This window comes from Austrofundulus limnaeus, unplaced genomic scaffold (assembly GCF_001266775.1).
Source record: "Austrofundulus limnaeus strain Quisiro unplaced genomic scaffold, Austrofundulus_limnaeus-1.0 Scaffold1108, whole genome shotgun sequence".
NCBI lineage: Eukaryota > Metazoa > Chordata > Actinopteri > Cyprinodontiformes > Rivulidae > Austrofundulus > Austrofundulus limnaeus.
This window is the reverse complement of record NW_013953510.1, coordinates 60,596-80,559: the sequence shown is the minus strand read 5'-3', so window position 1 is coordinate 80,559 and position 19,964 is coordinate 60,596. Positions and strand designations below refer to the sequence as shown.

At 38.7% G+C, this 19,964-nt stretch overlaps 1 protein-coding gene across 1 annotated transcript; it reads right to left on the bottom strand.

Moving 5' to 3' along the window:
* Positions 1-3,684: 3,684 nt before the first annotated feature.
* On the bottom strand, positions 3,685-15,033 carry LOC106534169 (solute carrier organic anion transporter family member 3A1; the record flags this gene model as incomplete). Its single annotated transcript, XM_014030722.1, is given in 8 exon segments — positions 3,685-8,563; positions 9,072-9,136; positions 11,355-11,527; positions 11,622-11,757; positions 11,900-12,098; positions 12,958-13,122; positions 13,206-13,475; positions 14,935-15,033. Coding segments are annotated over 8 exon segments (1,484 nt in total), but the record flags the coding sequence as incomplete, so codon positions are not given.
* Between the last annotated feature and the right edge of the window lie 4,931 nt (positions 15,034-19,964).

Genomic DNA, 19,964 nt, shown 5'->3' with positions numbered 1-19,964 from the left:
TGTTTTTGCTGTTATTACAGGTAAATGCAATAAACCTCCTGTGCAGCGAGTTCACAGGAGCTAGTCCAGTAATTTACGGCTGATTTACGTGCATTTTCAGGCTTAAAAGATTGATGAAAAAATTAAACCTGAAATGCTTTGTGTAATAAATCCTGATAAACAAAATATACAAATCTGTAACCTATGCATGTTGTTTTTGCAYCGATGAGCTAAATTAAATTTTGTAAATTGTTGTGTGTCATTGATATATTTCTGTGAGTAGCAGGGATCCTTCCAGTAAAGAACCAGAGGAGTTAATGTTTTCTGAGAAAGTTTCCTTGTTACTGATCTGTGGCGGCTGCTGGAAGCTGATGCAGGGGTGTTGAGACGTTACATTAGAGCAGACGTATGTGTGAAAGCCAGGAGGGACGTGGACAGTTGAAGGAAACTCCAAAAAACCCACAACCCAAAAGTCTGACTTGTTCAAGGTCAGATGGCAAACCTGACTGTAATTCAGAGAGACTGTTGTTCTGCGTCTGCCTTCACTGAAGGAGAAGTAACATGAAGCAGGTTGCATGTGTGCAGTCCTTTAGAACAGGCGCGATGCATGCAAAACTGGGTACACTGTTTTTCTTTGGCATTTAAATGAGGGAATGGTGAGATTTTGTTACCACTTTCCTCTGCACCACCCACTTAACACGTTTGCGCTTGCACATTTTGACAGCACACAACAAAGACACACTCACCTTTACTTTGCCACCAGAGCAAATCTACCCGTTTCCTGTCCTTCCTTTACAGCAGCACAGTGCCTCATTCTAAAAGCTGTTCGGTTGCAGTGATTGATCATTGTATTTGTATCTATTCATAGAGGCCAGATTCATCATTCCAATTTGTCAAGTTTCAGGAGTGCTGGGTTAATTATGTGCAGGGATGGGGGGGCAGAAAAAAAAAGAGGACAGCCTCTGTTTAGGCTCATCTGAGGTTTTCCTGCCTCACCTTGTTTCCAAATGAGCAGCCAAAGCTTCTCTAGGCTGCAGGAGCCGCTTGGCACCATGGGTAATTAGCGTGATGAATGCCTTAGCAGAACAAATAGTGGCAGTCGGCTGTCTCGCTCATCCTGTGGCTGTGCTGTCATAGCTCTGAGGCTGCAGGCTCATCAGGGAAATGGATGATTGTGCAACAGGACCATCCCTCAACCAACAGCGCCACCACAGAGCACAAAACACAGTTCTGCAGGTTTTAGGTTTTATGGAAAATCGATCCTAACCAGGTACCTTAAAGGAAACTGCACTAGTCCTGGATGTCAAAGACATATTTGCAGGTTGGTAATGGCTAATCAGACAAGTCTAATGCAACTCTAAAAGTGTTTTTAAATGTAGCAATAAATGTTTACAAAAATGTAAATATTTTCWATCAGTTCTCTGCCAGAGTCTCCAGGGACTGCATGTAGATGTTATAAAATCTTGATACTAATCCTCTGTGGGATTCGTTCACGCCTGAGCTGTAGAGCTGTCCCTGCAGAAATGATGGATCACATTATTAGATTAGAGAAGAGTAAGGACAACCAGCAGCTGGATTTGCAATTCACATCCTYTTTTGAATATGGACCTTTTCTGTGTGAAAGGAGTAGACATAATTGGGCCTTTGTCACTAAGTTGCAGAGGTATTCTATATATTTTTTTTTAACCTAGTGGAGAACCTGGCAATAAATCAGTGGAGTCGTCTAAACCCACATCACAAGACAAGGCATCATCAGAATGAGCCATTTGCATAGRAGTGTTAGGAAAGTCCCTGTATCTTTATTCTTCAAAGAAATAAAGAGCAAAAGGTAGTTTTGTCTCCTGGATGAGATAAGGGCAAAGGCAGCTGTAAAGGTCTGGCTCTGCGCGATCGTTTGAAAACCAGCTAATGGCTTGTACTTACCTTGTGCCTTGACTTTTCAACCCACGGTGACAGTGAATAATATGTCGTATGTATGGAGCAAGTGTTTGGATGGCAGACAGACTGAAGGTCACCAGAGCATGAGAGACAGGCGAGGTTGTGAAAAGGTTATTTCGGGGTTCAGGAGGTGAGACTTTGGGGATGTGGACACGTCAGTTCAACAGAGTCTTTAGGCCAATYTGAAGACAAGTGGAAGACACATTTCTTTGTCGGCACGCAGAAAGCCCGCACAGGTTAAGACTTTTGTCATGAAGTCCCTCGTCATTGAGTCAATAGCCAAGGAACATGACACAACCTCTAACAGTCACTCGGCATCAAGCAGAACAGGGAATGGCATGCTTTCCATCCCACTGCACCACGGCCCTGGCAAAGACGCCCATCTGCATGTGAGAAACAGAGGAGCTCTCATGCCGAGCTATCGCTTAGAGAAAAAATAATACAATGCTGCAACTTGGACCTGAACTTATTCATTGCTCCCTCAAAGCAGGGGTACATGATGAGTCAATCCATAACCCCGGTTATTACCTCCACTGGCTAAAGAGACATGGTGGTGGGGGGCAAATAACCAGAAGGATTACATGAGAGAAAATAAGATCATCACAAAGCACAAGCACATTTTGACAAGTGATGTCAGGATTTATCTTCTGCTGTCGGTACATGGGAAATGTCCCCATTTGACCCTGATTCAATGAAAACCTCCATATGAATAGAGAAAACGTGTTCCTGCATGGAAAAAAATGTAATTAAAAAAAAGGTGTGAAAGTAAAAGAAAGCAGAGAGACATTGTCATCACTGWGGTTGAAGTAATGAATAAGTGCAATAACTGTTTAACTGATGTGAAACACCTAAATTAATCCTGGTAGGGAATACCTYACCCATCGATAATCTCACCCTGAGCAGTCACATTGTCAGGAATGCTTAATGTGCACTGATGACAATTACTGAAATCTTGTGTCTATTATTTCCTCTAGTCAAGTTTTGTTCTCTCATTGCAAGGTCATGGCTGATTTCAGCAGAGCAAAATCAGTGATTTTACCAAATATTTTTCTCTGTAGCAGTGTATAAAATTAGTTTCTCTTATGATCTCTGTCTATTTGGATATCCATTTATTTAAAACTTGGAAACAATAGAATGGTAGATTTGGTGTGTGCTCCTTACAATTTGTACAGCTTATTAATAGGGTTAGGCATAATCGTATCGTGTGCAATTAATCATCAGAAAAACATTAATCGATTACTTTTTTGCACTTGATGATTAATACGATTAATGTCACCAGGCAGAGTCCGCTTGTTGTTCCTCTCTGCTTCAAACATGACGAATATTAAAATAAAGTTCTGTAATTTATCTATCAACACAATTTACAATTGTGCCTGAAGTCTGTAATTTTGACARGATTTGGAACAGATTTTTATGAAGAGCAAATCTTTCCCACTAAATTGGTCATGTGATTAGAATATGAGGGACTCCAGGGGATTAATRGTCAAATTAATCGTTATCGGCTAAATACCACAATTAATCGTGATTTTTTTTGCCAATATTGCCCAACCCTACTTATTAAAGAGTTCAAGAAAAAGCTATTGCATTTTATTGAAACTTTTCTGACTTTTACCAGAAACCACACTACTATAAGAGAGAAATGCGGGTCAAGATGAGGCATATATGATTTTAGGAAGTAAGCTGAATAGATTTTGTCAATCATAACCCTCATGAATCCAAACAAAATACACGTTGGCTGGCCGACCAAAAAATCATCAGAACAAAAAGTCCAAACTGAAAACAAAAATAGTATATTTAATGTATTTACAATAAACATACAATCATCTTTTCATCTCCAAAAAATATACAGAAATGAAAGTTTTTAAATACAAACTCATAAAATAATGTTAATAATAAAAAATCCAGACAAGTATGAGGGCACATCTAAAAATATTAAGTGAAGCTTTGAAAATATAGCATAAATTTTCATATTTCAATGCCCTTCTACTTTTTATAGGTCCATGGCAAAGAATCTTGAAGATCACACACTAAATACCATCTACACAAGCAGACATGCCAATCTAAAACCATCACTAACGTCGTTCAAGGTTTCACTTTGTTCAAAGGCAACATGCTGAGACTCAGACCAAAGGATTATGTGTTTATGAAGAGTTTACAGTTTTTCAGAGTTGATTTGAAGCAACACAATCACCAATCATTTCAAGAAACTAGTACAATGGTCTGTTGAGGACTTTTGATTAAATGCTTATTTTTGGACACAAACATGATGTTTTGGTACTAAACTCGTCATTTGCCAATAATCTAATCACTGGAGTCCCACTGTAAAAGTCAACCATAAAGCAAGGCCATTGAAAGAGAATCATGAGAAAAATAGAATGTTAAAAAAACATTTACGCTCTAAAGGTATTTTCTCATCACAAGGGAAAAAACATGTCAAGCACATCGAGGTGCCAAAAGAAACAGTCTTGTTGCCGCAGGTGATGAGGTCCAGTCACACTTGCCGACACGTTGGACACACCAAGAATGTTTGCTTTTTTCTCTGTTTTTGTTTTCTTTTTAGGTGAGCGCTGAACGTTGCAGCGCACGGGTTGATATGGCACAACACGGCTCTTGTCGGAACAAGAAAAAACAAAGTAACACCTGGCCACAGCTGCAGGGATGCAGTCTGTGAAGTTTGGCTGATTCTTCTGCAGTCAACACTGTTCACTGTACAGCACAATGCCACTGTCAGGCTGAAGCTCCCATCAGTGAGCAAACCATTCATGTTTCCACGTGGTAGAGGTTCATCAAAACCAGGCACAACCTTCACTTTTTAGACACTTCCTACCTATTAACATTGAGCATGTGTCAAATATTACGGTTCATTAGTTCAATGTACAACAGTTGTTCAGCTTTTGGGCCATTTTTACTTTAGATGCTGACAAATAAATTCAGGGAAGAGGTAACAAACACCCGGAGAATCCACTCTGTACTGCTGCGTAATAACATTTAGTTCTCCTCACAATGTTACAGAACATTTCTATGGTGTCACTTCAGCACATTTATGGCACTTCTATGTACAGAGGAATTAATACTGTGATTCACTGGATGATATACATCGCAAAGACAAAGCCACCTAATATGGTTACTGTGAAGGAGGAGGTGGCCAGAAGGTAATATTATTTAGAATTTTCCTTGCTTTAGGAAAATCTAAAACCTGTTTTTAATTGTTAACATTAAGCTCATTAAGCTCTGCAGTCATGAGACCCCGCCTACACCTGTTTGGATATTTTAAACTCAGTTAAACCTACTGCGTACAGAAATGGATTAGTCATTGTGAGGAAACTAAACGGTGAATAAAAATGTCAAAATGTGCTTTCTTTGTATTTTGATGTTGTTAATGTGAGCATTGACTTCATCTAGTGGTGCTCTGTGGGTATTTCAGCATTTTTGTCAGAATTGCGGTAAAGGTTTCTYAAGACTGTATTTCTAAATACATCTGAAATAAAAAAAAAGGTTTAAATATTCACAGTAGTGTAGACAGGGCCTGCATTTTCTGCTACAAGTTAATCTTTAAGCACTTCAGGCGCCAATGACATAAAATAAGAGAAAGTATTAATTCTTGTTGCAGAATGTCAGAGTATTTATTTACATACTCACTTTACAGCCAATTTTGAGTCCATTAAAGGTTGATCTTTAACACAATGCTATGATCAACTTTAAAAAATTATCTTTTAAAAAACAAAAGTTTCATTGTGGTATTTAAATCTTTTAACTTTTTTTTGTCTTTATCCAACTGCAAGCCTGGCTCAGAAAACAAAATCCACTTACCATCACCAATAAAATAAGCTGTTATTTTAACCCAGAACAGTCACGGTAAGTTTTAGTTGTTGCAGTATTAAGAAATAAAAAAAAGCTCTATGATTAAAAAAAAAATCAAGCTGTCAATCATGTATTTATATGGACTGATTTAAGGGTGTATTTTTTTTTCTGCAGAACAGTGAAGTCTGCCAATTACATCCACACTTCAAAGGAATCATGTTTTGTCTTTCGGCTGCTCCATTCTGCTGACAGTTTTGACAAATGTTTTACCCCGGCTACCCTTCCTGACTTAACCTGGGCTTAAACCTGCAGCCTCAGGATTACAAGGCCGCAGCACTGACCACCGAGCTACCACAACTCCGCCCACACCTTGAAAGGAACCTGTGGCAATAATGAACTTTTGATGCAAAATGTATAAAATAAACTTACTGAGTAAGTCGGTAAAACAGTAGAATATATCATCTATATATGTAAAACATAAGCGGCCCATTTGTTTCTTCAAGAAGAAAAGTAAATAAGATTTACAAAATAACAAAAATCCTGTAAATCACTTCAGTATGAGTGATTGTGACTCAGCAGAGGTATAATAAAGATAAAACCTTTCAGCATCCCAATGCAGTATGCTTATAAAGCTCTTCTATAGTCGTAAACACAAACCAGAGGCCATTTGTGTCAAACACAGAGTCTGTGCAACTCCTAACTTTACTCTGATTTTTTTTATTTGCATGCATCAACAGCATGCATTTGAATTAATTTCTGCCAGGACCCTGTGCTCACTGACAGCTAAAATACTATAATCATGAGGTCTCATGGTGTTGATTTGGTGTTTAAATGAAGCGCCTTACTCGGTCTGTAAGCTCCTACTGTCAGCTTTATGCCTGGTGACAGTGGTGTTGGTGACAACATCCTCTACACAGATCCAGCCTTTTATGCCTAATAACACACACCACAGGGGCTCAACGTCTGTGTTTTAAAATCTTGTTTTGTTATCTTTGCATTCCTGCGTCAGGATGCATTTACACAAAAATATCAAACCTGTAAATTAATATATTTAGATTAAACTGCATCAGTTTTCAATTAGTATTTATGCTGCTTGTGGAGTCAGATCGGGACAGGGTGAGTCAAAAGGGGTGTCCTGTGACTTTTGACTCACCCTGTACTTTGATAGCTGTCTAACCACGCTGACAGCCAGAGGTATTAAAAACAGGTCTGCCTTGTCCAAACAGACAACATTATTTACTTTGACATTAAAGTGACAATTTATAGTTTGTATTCTCTACATTAACATGTGTGTTCTCTGTTGTTAAAGTGATAGTTCAGCTTTATTCTTTTGAACAGGGGTTCTGTGGAAAGGTTATGATCAGTATCTTACCTGTTGTAGATAGAGCTTGATAGACCTCCGTTTGGAGAAACAGAGTTTAATGTAGGTCCTGCTCAGACTAAATGTGTGCTCAGAATTAAGCTCTTTCTCCAAACTGAAGACGTTCAAAAAGACCTACTTATGACAGGTAAGATACTGATTGTTCATAACTTCTGCACAAACACTCGTGAAAGACCTGAACTATCACTTTAAGTAAAAAAAAAAAGTAACAAAAATCCTGTGGTTCTGTGAATAAGATAGATCCTGAAATAAAGAGATAATCTTTTACTTATTAATAAACAATTATGTGATTAAAGCAAGAAAAGAATCCAGTGTATTTTTTTTTTTGTTTTGTTTTCTATGTATTGGATAAAGTTTATGACCTTGATTCAAATAGAAGAATATACTTCTGACATTTAAAATAACTTTGAGAAAAATATTTTAAATACTGTTTTTGTTAATATTTGATGTYATTTTTACTTCTCAACCAGTTTTAAAACACTAAACTAACAAAATTACTGCTGTAACTGTCAGAACCACAAGACTTCATTAATTTTCCACTGCTGCAGAAATGCCTTTTATGATGACTCATAAAATTATTTTTGATTTAAGTGGAAACTGACAGAGTTAAGTTAGTTAATACTGTAAAAAACAAGATTAAGATCCTACAGGGTTGGCAAGTTGTTTCAAGAAGTGTCCAAACTGCATTAAACTGGTAAGGAAACATGTTTTAAGAATAATTTTTGCATCTTTTCTACCACACCTGAGAAATACTGCAGGTAAATAACCTACCTGACAAAGCTCTGGTCTTATAGTAAGCCTAAACCTAATGGAGTTTGGTTTTTAAGAAGAATCGTTATATTTTGTTTTTGTAATCTCTGTTTTTCGTTGCTTAAAGAAGAAGAATATCCCCAAATTCCTAAACACTTTTTTCTAATCCTGTCGATTTTCACTACGATAAGAGAGATAATATCTTCTTCATTTTTCTTAAMGGGTCCAATGTTTCTGGGTGAAAAGAGAGTAGGACCCTTAAAGCGAATGATGCTCTAAACAGATACAACACCAAACTGCACATTAATAGCTGCTGTTGTCTATTTGCAGATCGCCTCTATAAAACTGACTCCATGTTGTCACACGACTCCTGGTCCTCCAGGTTGTATATGAACTTTGTCCTGTTGGTTGGATTCTGCGTGATCTCCTTGCCCAAATTGTCCAGAGTCACATTGGAGGCGAAGAGTTCGGTGGGCGTCAGGTAGCCCTCGCTGTTCTTGATGTACTTCCTGTAGTTCTTCCTCAGGCACTGCCACGTGGTGGTGTACAGGACAAAGGCCGAAGACTTGAGGACGATGGCGATGCTGACGTACAGGTGCCTGTAGGACACGTTGTTGTAGAGCATGCAGGCTCCCTTCTCGCCGCAGACCGAGCTCCAGAACAGGCAGGTCGAGTCGATGCCCATCCCGAAGATCAGAGGGGGAGGGATGAAGCCTGGACCGGCAGGGAGGTCGCYGACAGACAGCAGGTCAATAAGTCAAGAACAGTTTGAGCTCAGGTTCTGGCTCACTTTAAACAMTGAGAACACAGCTTACTGCAGAACGAGCAAAGTTACAAATACAATATAATATCTGTGCAACCTCAGGCGATATTGTGAGATCAAAGCATGTGTCAGGAATAACTCTCAGCTACTACCAGCTCAAATTGTAGCCTAGCATCTGTAAAACTGATTGAGTTCTAAACATTTTTGCATTTGCTTAGGCTGATGAGCTGTCAAACTGAGTTAAGATGTTGTAAATGTACATCAGTAATCATTTAAATGCACAAAACAGCACACACACACACACACACACACACACACACACACNCACACACACACACACACACACACACACACACACACACACACACACACACACACACACACACACACACACACACACACAACATTATCGCCTTTTGTCATCCTGTTGAAGATGAAAATAAAACAGAAATGTCTTACCTATCAGCCTTAAGAGCAGGAACAAAACTCCGAGGGCGTATGATTTCAGCTCTGGACTTACAGTTCTGAAAGAGAAGAGATGCTGCTATGTAACTTGTTGCCTGTCTTATGTAAAGTACATAAAAGCAATACTTGAATAAAAGTACAAGTATCTAACCATAAAATTACTTTGGTGAAAGTTAAGGTCTCCCTTAAGAATAATACACTGTAAAAAAAATGAAACGTTGGATTTACTTAACCATGTTATGTTACCTGGTTCCACTTAACGTAAATTCAAAGCAACATACTCATGTTCTTTCGTTAAAAAACTGGTATATTGCTTTGAATTTACTCAACTCAGTTAAGTGGAACCAGGTAACATAACATGGTTAAGTAAATTCAGCATTTAATTTTTTATACTTGAGTACTGTAAATGTCAGATACTTTAAAACTTTTACTTAAGTATTCTTAGAGAAAAATATTCTTATAAATATAAGTATTATTCTTATCAAAAGTAATTCAGTAAAAGTGAGCAGTTAGAATTTTCATATTGACATTTTTGGGAGCACAGTGTAGTGTAGTTTTTTGACATTTTTCTCCTGAAGGCCTTAATTACTATAATGTTAAAATGCTATTGTTGATGCATGTACAGTATATGTCTACCACAGTAATCTTCATACAGGCTACATACTGTACATCCTAGTTGGAGTGTGACATGATCTGTGTCATGTACAGGTGTGATAAGCCAGAATAAAAACAAGCCAAAATGAAATAGGAATAAGAACTTCCTACTTCTTACATTTTTTAAATGTAAGAAGTAGACAGTACAGATAATTGCATGAAAATATAAGGAGCAGAAGTAAAAAGTCAGTAGAAAAATAATTACTCAAGTAAAGGCTATATGGATAAAACTAAGTAAAGTAGCAAAATAGTTTTAATTTGTTACTTTACAACTCTAGTTTTTGCAGTTATATTTGGAATCAAAGGTTACTTTTAGTTTTAACAGCACATGAATGTGTATCAAATCTAAACATTGTGTCGTAGATTCAGCAGACACGTGTTTCCGTAACGGGGATTGCAACAACACCCAAATATTTCACCATCAGAGGCTCCATGTCATTTTTCTGACCTTCTTTCAATATGCATTCACCTCATGCAGCCATTTTCTGTAGTTGCTTACACCTGTTCAGGATCACAGGGGGCTGGTGTTTATCTGCAGCTTTAACAGCTGAGAGATCAGCACAGACCACTAGTTCACTGCAAGCTGTGAATTTAGCTTGTAGGAGTCATTTTCTTTGGAAACGGCAGGTTTTAGATTTACACAAACACCTGTAACACTTTGTTTTTTAATAGATGTAATGTAACATTCACTTTGAGCCGGTGTGTCTATGTGTGACTGTCACCATGATACAGTATATACCTCTTCTACTGTATTCCCATCAGAGACAGAGAAAACTATTCAAATTTTAAGAAGCTTAAGCATTGGTTGAAAGCAAATCAGTCAATGTACTCATTCATAATGTCTTCCATTGCCTATTGCTATTCCTATTGAGTGTGTGTTTTCCCTTCTTGTTTTCAATTTTGTTTTTATTTTATTTATTTATTGTTGTTTTTTATCTGTTAGTTATTTTCTTTGTACTGTGTTTTGTTATATGAATTGAATAGTGAGGAGGCTTGGGCAATATTGGCAAAAAATTAATCACAATTAATTGTGGTATTTAGCTGATAACGATTAATTTGACGATTAATCCCCTGGACACCCTTATGTCCTGGTCACATGACCAATTTAGTGGGAAAGATTTGCTCTTTGAAAAAATCTGTTCCAAACTGTGTCAAAATTACAGACTTAAGGCCATACTGCATATCAAATTTTAAATTGTGTTGATAGATAAATAAATAAATTACAGAACTTTTTTTTTTTTATGTTCGTCATATTTTATGCGGAGCGGAGCAGACTGACCGGGGAAATCTCCAGTCAGTCTGCCTGGTGGCATAAATTGTATTAATCATCAAGTGCCAAAAAATAATCGATTAATGTTTTTCTGATGATTAATTGCACACGATACGACTATGTCCAACCCTAATAGTTCTGTTTTGTGCTTAATTGTAGGACAAGGGATGAAATTTAGCTACTGTTGCATATTTACTCTTGCATATTTACACTGCCATGTATTATGGTACTGTTGATTAACGTGCACTGTCCTAATAAATAACCAAAAAAATTCAAATGTTTCAGGATGTGACTCAGCCTCGATCAGCTTGAAATGACAACAGCGCCCTCTTGTGGGCATGCCGGCTTCCTACCTGATGAGGATGATGACGGACGGGGTCTGAGCCATGGCTCCGATCATGCTGCACACACAGATAATACACAGGAAGGTGAGGAAGGCCTGCTGACAGCCGGGACTCGGGCACTTTCCCGGTAAAGCCACGGCGTCTTCGCTGGAGCTGGATATGCACGCGCAGCTACTCAGGTTCTGAGAAAAAACACCACAGGCAGGGTCAGGAAAGCACCGTGGGTACAAACACCTAACCCAGTGTGCTGCTGTTCTTCTCTCGGTGTGGACTCACTGGTTTGGTGCAGCCAGCGAAGCAGGCTGAGATGTAGGTGACTCCGTTGGATCCACACACCGGGCTGACCGAGGCGGTGTAACAGTTACAGTTATTGATGCAGGCCGACTCCGGCTGCTGCCAGGACCGCAGCGTTCTGCAGAGGGAGGAGGTCAAACACCARGTCAGGGACTACACAACGCCTACAAACCATGCAAACGGTGCAGCAGCAACCACAGTTTGATCCGGCGTGGATCTGTAGGGGAAGAGAGTTTCGTTTAGTCGGTTGTTGGTCTTACTCGTTGCTGTAGGCAACTGTAACCCCGGCCACAGGGCCCGTGTCACAGCCCAGGAAGAGGAAAGAGACATAGCAGGCGGTGGACACCAGGTTGACCAGCATGGCCATGCGGACGGCACCCAGAGCACAGAGGTTCAGCTTCTTAACCAGGAGGCCACCCAGGAAGATACCCAGACAGGCACAGGGGATGGCTGTCATCCCTGGAGAGGAAAAAGCAAAAATCACATCAGAACGAACTGAAAACAGAAAAARTGATATGCAGAAAATTAACATATAAAGATGAATGAGTTAAAAAAAAAGCCAAAAAACATCCTCAAACTGGGAACCATTGAMTCTTGTGAGCTGACTGATATAATCATTTCACTGAAAAGTGGCTGCAGCTGGTACAATCAGCTCAAAAATAAACCAAAACACAAAACTACAGGAAAAAACTCATCTATGAAGCATCCTGACAATCCACTGATTCAAATTACAGCAACTAATTTTTTTATTGACAAAATGTCTGATGATCTATTTCAGTAAAACATTTAYCCTGATAACTCCCTCCATCCGTGGAAAACACCTGTAATGAGATATATTCTTTCTTTTGTGTAACATGTCCTTTTTGGCTGCTCCCCTAAGTCTCACACTAAAGTAGTTCTAATCATTCATGTAGTGCGTGTGTTTCACTGTTCCTTCACTTCACTGAGGTTTGTAACTTGTAAGATGTTCTTTGGGTCTTGCATGGAGACCACAGAGCACCTGGTTTTTAAGGTTTCAGGTTCAGTTTTCTGCTCTTCACTTTTTATGAGACGCCCCAAGAAAAGGCTAAATCAAGGAATAGAATACAAAAAGTCCAACTAGATGAAACTAATTCAAAACACATGAAATAAATAATAATAAACTTTAAAACCATGTCTAAAAAAAGGCAACAGTACATCTTTTTCTTTACTTTACGTTTTATAAACTCGTAAAACTGAACAGATTTATTGTTTTTGTGCTTCTTTCCTACTTTATTCGTCATCCTTCCTTCCTTTCTAATGATTTTATAGGAACTTGTAGAGAAAGGGAGCTGCGTACCTAACAGCTGATTGGCCGAAGAGGTGGTGAGATTGAACTGCTGCTCCAGGTATTTTCCCAGGAAAGCAGCAAAACCAGCCACCACTGCGATCTCCATGCAGGCCGCCAGCGTGATGCAGCTGAACACGGGGTTGGAGAGAAGGTGCCTGGTCACCCGAGGGATCACTGGGTCAAAAGACACAGAAACGAGTCAAAGAGAACCTTTTTGTTCCACACCACCCCCCCCTCTGATCTGTTCACCTTCTCACCTCTCAGATGCTCCCAGACTGAGAGTCCACTGTTCATATCGAAGCCTCGGATGGCTCCGTTGGGTTTAGGACCCTGGCTCTCCTGGGACAGAGCCGAAGGCAGCATGGCCTGCTCACTCTCCCCTCCGCCGTTTATGTCCTGCTCYTCCAGCTCCTGGGGGAAGCCGAACATGAAGAGGGCCGACAGGAAGAGTAAGGCACTGCAAAGGAGGAAGCCCCCCCACCAGGCCCCGATCCAGCGAGGGTCGTCAGGGGTGATGTCCAGCTTACCTGAAGGCGAAAGAAAAAGMTTGGACAGTTAATACTCCCATTTTGCAGCCCTGTTCGCACAAAAACGACTGGCGTTGTACATGAAACAGTATTCCCCAAATCAGGGAACCCTAGCCAATTGGCACTCTAGGCAAGATTTCAGGTGGTGCCCCTAGTTCAGTTTTCTAAATCTCGCTGCCAATTTACATACATTCACAAACCAAATCAAATAGTTTTGTCTTTGATATTACTTTTTTTTATTTTTAGAAGCAAGGTTGACCAATTAAAATAGTTAACAATATCGTTCATTTCAAACAGAAAATCAGAAGTCTGCCTCACACCTGCCGACAACTGCTGACAACGAGGAACACCGTTCATGTTAACAAGCAGCTGTGGAGTGAAGCAGTTCAAGGAGGTTCCAGGGGTATACTCCCCCCAGAAAATTTAGTCAAAGATCTACACAAAACTGTGTATTTTCTGTACATTTTAAGAGCGTTTTACTAAATCCTTGGGATTAATAAAACAAAATAAAATCAGTATTTTATGAAGGTAGAACACTGAAAACCAGACTTTAACCTGAACTTTATCTGAGATCAGAACTGAAACTTCCACTGTCCTTATTTTGTTTTCTATTTACACGCTGAGCACCAGTGGTTGGTCTTGACAGCATCATACGACACTTTATCATGAAATATCCCCCGCACCATATAACCTTACAAAGCAGCTGAGAAACCTGCAGAACAAGTTACCTTTGTAAACCTGAGACACCAGTGATTATTCTACAGATTAAATCAACTATACTTTGATAAAATGTTATAAAATCTTTTTTTTTATTCCTCATTTGTGGTGCCCCCTAGCTTGATTGCACCCTTAGCATTTGSCTGTACTGCCTATGTCARGAGCTGCCCCTGCTCCAAATCATCACCTAAAGGCTGAAGAAGTTGTTATGTTAAAAAATGGAATCTGGGTCGAACAGCTCCAAACGTATTAAGATAATTTGCAAATAATCAGAAACAAATGTTGATTTTTTAAAGTGTTCAAGACCGTCTGACTCATTCAATAATTATAATCAAGGTCAAGCCACACTTTGAAAGAGTGATCAGGCATTTCAGCAACATTTCTCTGCAGAAAACCTCATTATCCACAATAAACTGAACAATTAAATGATTTAGAAAATCTGAAAAAAAAAGCTCAAATATTTAAAGATCTTTTCTTAAATAAATGCAAATCGCTCTGTGCCGTTTATCTCAGAACTTTAAACAAAGATCATCTTATCTTAAAAAATTATTTTAAAATAAAATGCTTTATGTTTTAGGTTTGAAACCATGTAAAATCATGCCTCTGTAGGAAAACAGTCATTGTGTTTGTCACTAAATCTCCATTACCATCAAACGTTTGGATTTACAAAAAAATTCCACAAAAATTGTTTGTATGAAATAATTGTATCAAGTAACTTTTTTGTTTGTTTTTACCAACTTACTGGTGTCAATGAAGACGGCATCAACGTAGACTTTGGTACAAACAGAACCGAGGATGAAGCCACAGGCTGGGCCGAACACTAACGTCGAAAATAAAATGCCTGAAAGACAAATAAAAGAGCATTAAACAGTGAGACGGATGCAGTAAGAGTAAAAACTATTATATTGTGTTTCACTAGAGGGCAGCACCGTATCAGGACTGGGCCAACCGTTTAAATATGAGTGGTCAGAACAGATAATTTTTCTTTGTTCAGCTCCGAGTTTTATCAAATGTGTCCCACGATTACATCATCTAACAGCATCACACGTGATCCAGCAGGAAATGACTCTTGGTGTAAAACCAGAAAGAAGAGTGAGCCACAGATACAGCAGTGAAACAAGAAGCTGCTCTCTAAGAGCTGTGCAGGAAGTGTCACCAAAACCCAGAACAGTGGGTCCAGTCCAGTCCTCAGTGGTTTCATGATCTGTCCTGTAAGAACAGCCTGGTGTTCTGAATGTAGGAACATCTCTGTTACATTAAGTAAGTCTGGAGGAAAGTTGATGATTTCTCTTTGCAATAAATGATTTATAATATGCTATATATTATTACTCTATTTTATTTGTTTGTAGTTTTCATTCATTCACAAGAAATACAGGTTAGCAAAAATGATTAGGAGAGGACAACCACGCAGTAACCAGCTCTCAAATACACAAGAGATCCTTAATTCCTCCTTATTGTAACTCCACAAGCCCCTCTTTCAACCCTTTTCAGAGGTACCTCTCAGACCAATTTGTTTTGAGGCTGTTTCTTTGGCGCAAGTTGTCTAAAACATTATAATGCGACAGGGCCTTAAACCATATGTATGTGACAGGAGGAAGAAATGTGTTTTCTTAAAAAAAAAGTGTAAAGAGCAGGTATTTTTCATTTTTGAGCTCTGTACCAGGATTTAGCTCTGTCATTGAATTGATAAATACACAAAAAACTATTCTCGCACAATCACAAAAATCTAAAACAGCAGGAAGATACTTTAAGCAGAGCAAGCGTCTGTCACACCACACTGCGCTGACAAACACAACCCAGACTGACACCAGCTGAGCTTTGTTCAGCAGCAGAACCACCGGAGGAGGCGGGGCTTAAGTCAGGTGACAGAGGAGGTTAAAGCTGGGCCAACTCACCAGCCAACCAACGAACATCCTCTTATAACTTCCTGTGAACTCCACAGAGGTCAAATCATAGGCAAACACCAGACAGCTAATCAATACTGTGTGCCCCCGCCCCCCACCCACACACAGGTTTGTTTTTATATCCCCATGGGGACCGTGGATTGACTTCCATTCATTTTCTGGTAATCTTACAGCCTAACCATGACCATTTACCCTAAAATGAATCTCACCTACAGTACCTGACKCTAAAACTAATCACACCTTGGGGCTAAACCGTCTGCTGCCTGAATGTACTCAACAGCTGAATCCTTAGAGATGCCACTGAAGTCTGAAAATAGTGAAAAGATTAAACTTGTGGCGATACCAAGGCTTTACTTCAACAATAAAAGTTTTACCAGTTTAGTACAATCTATAGTATTACTCTACTGTATGTGTTTGTTTAAAACTAGTAAATAATAATGGGCTCAAAATGTCATCTGACATAAGTTCACCATTTAAATGCATATTGACTTTATCAGAAAATTGATTTCTGCAGCTTTTATTAAAGAAAATCAAGCTGCATGCTCATAGATGCTTTTCCTCCCGACTCCCCTGGAAGATGGAGCTACGAGATAAAGCTTGAAATATATCTGCTGGCAAACAGACTAATTGAAGGTCTATTTCACTTCGGTGCTGCGTTTACTTCTTCCTCACAAGGCCGACCGCATAARAACTTTGCATAAACTGCGAGGGGCTGAAACAATCATAATTCACCCAGTTATTCATTAAAGTCCAGTCGCTGTGGGAGGGCTGAGGGCTGCAGAGATGGTCGAGCATCCACAGAGATCTCGTGCAGATGCTGTGTCAGACTCTTCCTCCTTCCTGTCAAAATGTGAAGCGAATAAAGCAAACAACTAACCGCAGCACAGACTCAGCTTGACACACGCTCACTGTCAGGACTTTTTATTACTCACTGCATCTCGAAATATACTAAAAATACCCTTCCAGCGTCTAAATGATGCAACATTCACATCATATCTAACAATAGTATAATATCTAGAATGCTTTTTGCCTTCGGGTTTTAGTTTTGCTTTTTTCTACAACTGCTAATTTCTGGCTATTATTTATTTACATTTTGTAATGTTTTCATAAACATTTATTATAGCTAGAGAATTTGCATTTCCTGTGTAAATGCAGTGTGAATGCTTAATGCTGAAAGATTTTACTGAAAGCTGTTGAAGAAGCTGAAAATGTTTCATGACAAAAAATTTGAACAGCTGACTTTTGTTGAAAGTGGGACAAAAAATGTGAAAAATCAGTAGACGAAAAAGCAAAATTGTGTCAAAAAAAGCTGAACAGAGCAGAAATGTAGCTAAAATGAGCAGAAAATAGTCAATATTACTAAGAAGTGGTTTAGAAAGCAGAACAAGTTGGAACTACAAAAGCAAAAGCAAAAAGAAATAGCTATAAGCAAAAAAGATTAATTTACAACAAAAAAGCATGTAAAATGATTGTAGTTAAAATTTAGACAAAAGAAGGTTAAAAAACAGGAAAATAGCTAACCTGTGACCTTGAATTTTTTTGTGACCTTGAAATTAATAGGGTTCATCATTTCACCAGTTAAAATTAGCAGCTAGACGATGAGATTAAAATACTCATGCTAGCAGAAAATCTAGGAACACAAAAACGTTTAAAATTTGTTATAAATGAGCTAAAACAGGTGATATTAGCAAAAAAAAACATCTACTGAAAGAGCTGAAATAAGCACAAAGAAAAAGAAACTGCATGTTTGCTGAGTTAAACAGCAAAAAACTCGAAATAAAAAAGTGGCTAAAACACAAAAAACCAACTGAAAATAGAAAAAAATAGCTGAAAGAAGCATAAAAATGTTAAATTAGCGAAAAGAAGCACAAAAAAGTTGAAAGTAGCAAAAGAATGGCAGAAAATGTCAAAATAATAGTTAAAATTGCAGAAAAAATAAAATCAGAAAACTACAAGCCGAAGAAAGCTTAAATTAGCAAAAAGTACAAAAACAAAGGTAAAGGTAAAAAGTCCAGTAAAGATTTATGAACGATTTGAAGGGTTTTAAGGATGATGAAAACAGCTTTGTTCATTTTCAGTGTAAATAAAAATGGCTGAAAAAGCTAAATATCTCCAACAGTATAAATTGCTGAAATACCAAAAACCATTGCCAGAATGTCCTGAAGGAACTGAACATTTTGATYTATAAATTGTTAAAATGGAACAAAAATTGTAGAACAAAATACATTCCAAAAAACATATAGAAGAAAAAAATAATGATTAGAAGCATTCATGCAACTATAATTCTTTATTCAGCCACTGCCAAGTGTGTAAACAATCATAAATGTTGCCTAATACCTTTCACACCAGAGTTTTAGACTGAAGTGGCTCAAGAGACATTTTGCTAACAGACAAACAGAATTGAACCCAGGCAATGGCAAGGTTTTAAGCAAAAAATATCACGTTTGTAAATTTTGTGCATTAAGTATGTGTTGGGCACAGTGCTCAGCTTTGTGGGCTCTGATTTGTATTTTTGTGTTATTTTAACTGTGTCGGACATCTTGAACTGCGTTGACACAAAAAGTGAGTTGAAGCTCTTTCTGACAGATCTTTTCAAGATATTTCGCTAAAAGTACACACACACACACACACACACACACACACACACACACACACACACACACACACACACACACACACACACACACACACACACACACACACACACACACACACACACACACACACACACACACACACACACAGACGATGGCAGAAGCCTTTTTGCCCCGCCCCACCCACGTAATTAAATAATGGCCCACTCAGACGTGATGGACATTATACATCAGCTGGTTGTAATTCCAAACCCATAATATGTCCGAGRGCTCAGCAGTAATAAAGACAGCAGCAGCAGGAGAGGTCAGACTGTTGGACAAAGCTCCCTCCACCTCGTCACGCTGCCTCGACATGAATAATTTCATGCTCAGCCTCACATTATGACACAGTTCAATCGGAGGCCCACTTCATATCTTGGCAAAGGTGTTCACATAAAACAGGCCGGACCGGCCCGAGTGGACAGAGTGTGCTGAGTCAGTGTCCATTCCTTCCCCCTGCTGTCCTCCAGAGGAAGAGTAATAACCCCGCTGGAGTCAAAACATTTTGCTGCAGTGGACTCTCAACTTCATTACACACATTACAGAGATGAATAGAGGCTGAGATATGATGCGGGGGCTGGGGGTCAGCTGACCCAGTCGGAGCTGGACTCCTCTTCCTGTACTCTAACCTGTTGTGATATGCAGTAAGCTTGTTGCAACACTGTGTACCGTAATTAACAAACCAATGACACAATCCATCTTTTATATACAAAATAACACACATAAGATAACATATGACGTAGCTGTAATCAAACTTAAATTCAAAGCTCAACGTTCCTTAAAGGAATGCACCAGCTTTCATGCCACAGTTGTAAGATCAACATATCAAATTTTAGCTCCAAATCTGTTAAAAGGATTGTTTTATAAACATTTTTTGTTTGGGCTAAAGTTGATTAGCCAAAATAGTGTGAAGTGGATTAACCCCAAAACATAATCAGTTGTAGATGTTCATCCTGTGATTGCTTTCAGCAAGTTTCATTAAAAATCTGTCCAGTGGTTCACAAGAAACAGGCACACAAACAGGACCACCTTTTTGCTCTTTAACTGCAAAACTGACTGGAAAGGCGACAAGAGTCTGAGAGAGCATCAAATTCACCGTTACTCATCATAACAGACATCATGATCTTTAGGGCTGCAATGATTAATCGATTAATTGACGACTAATCGATTATTAAAATAATCGATGACTGATTTAATAATCGATTGTTTTCTTTTTTTTGTTCTTTACTTTGTTT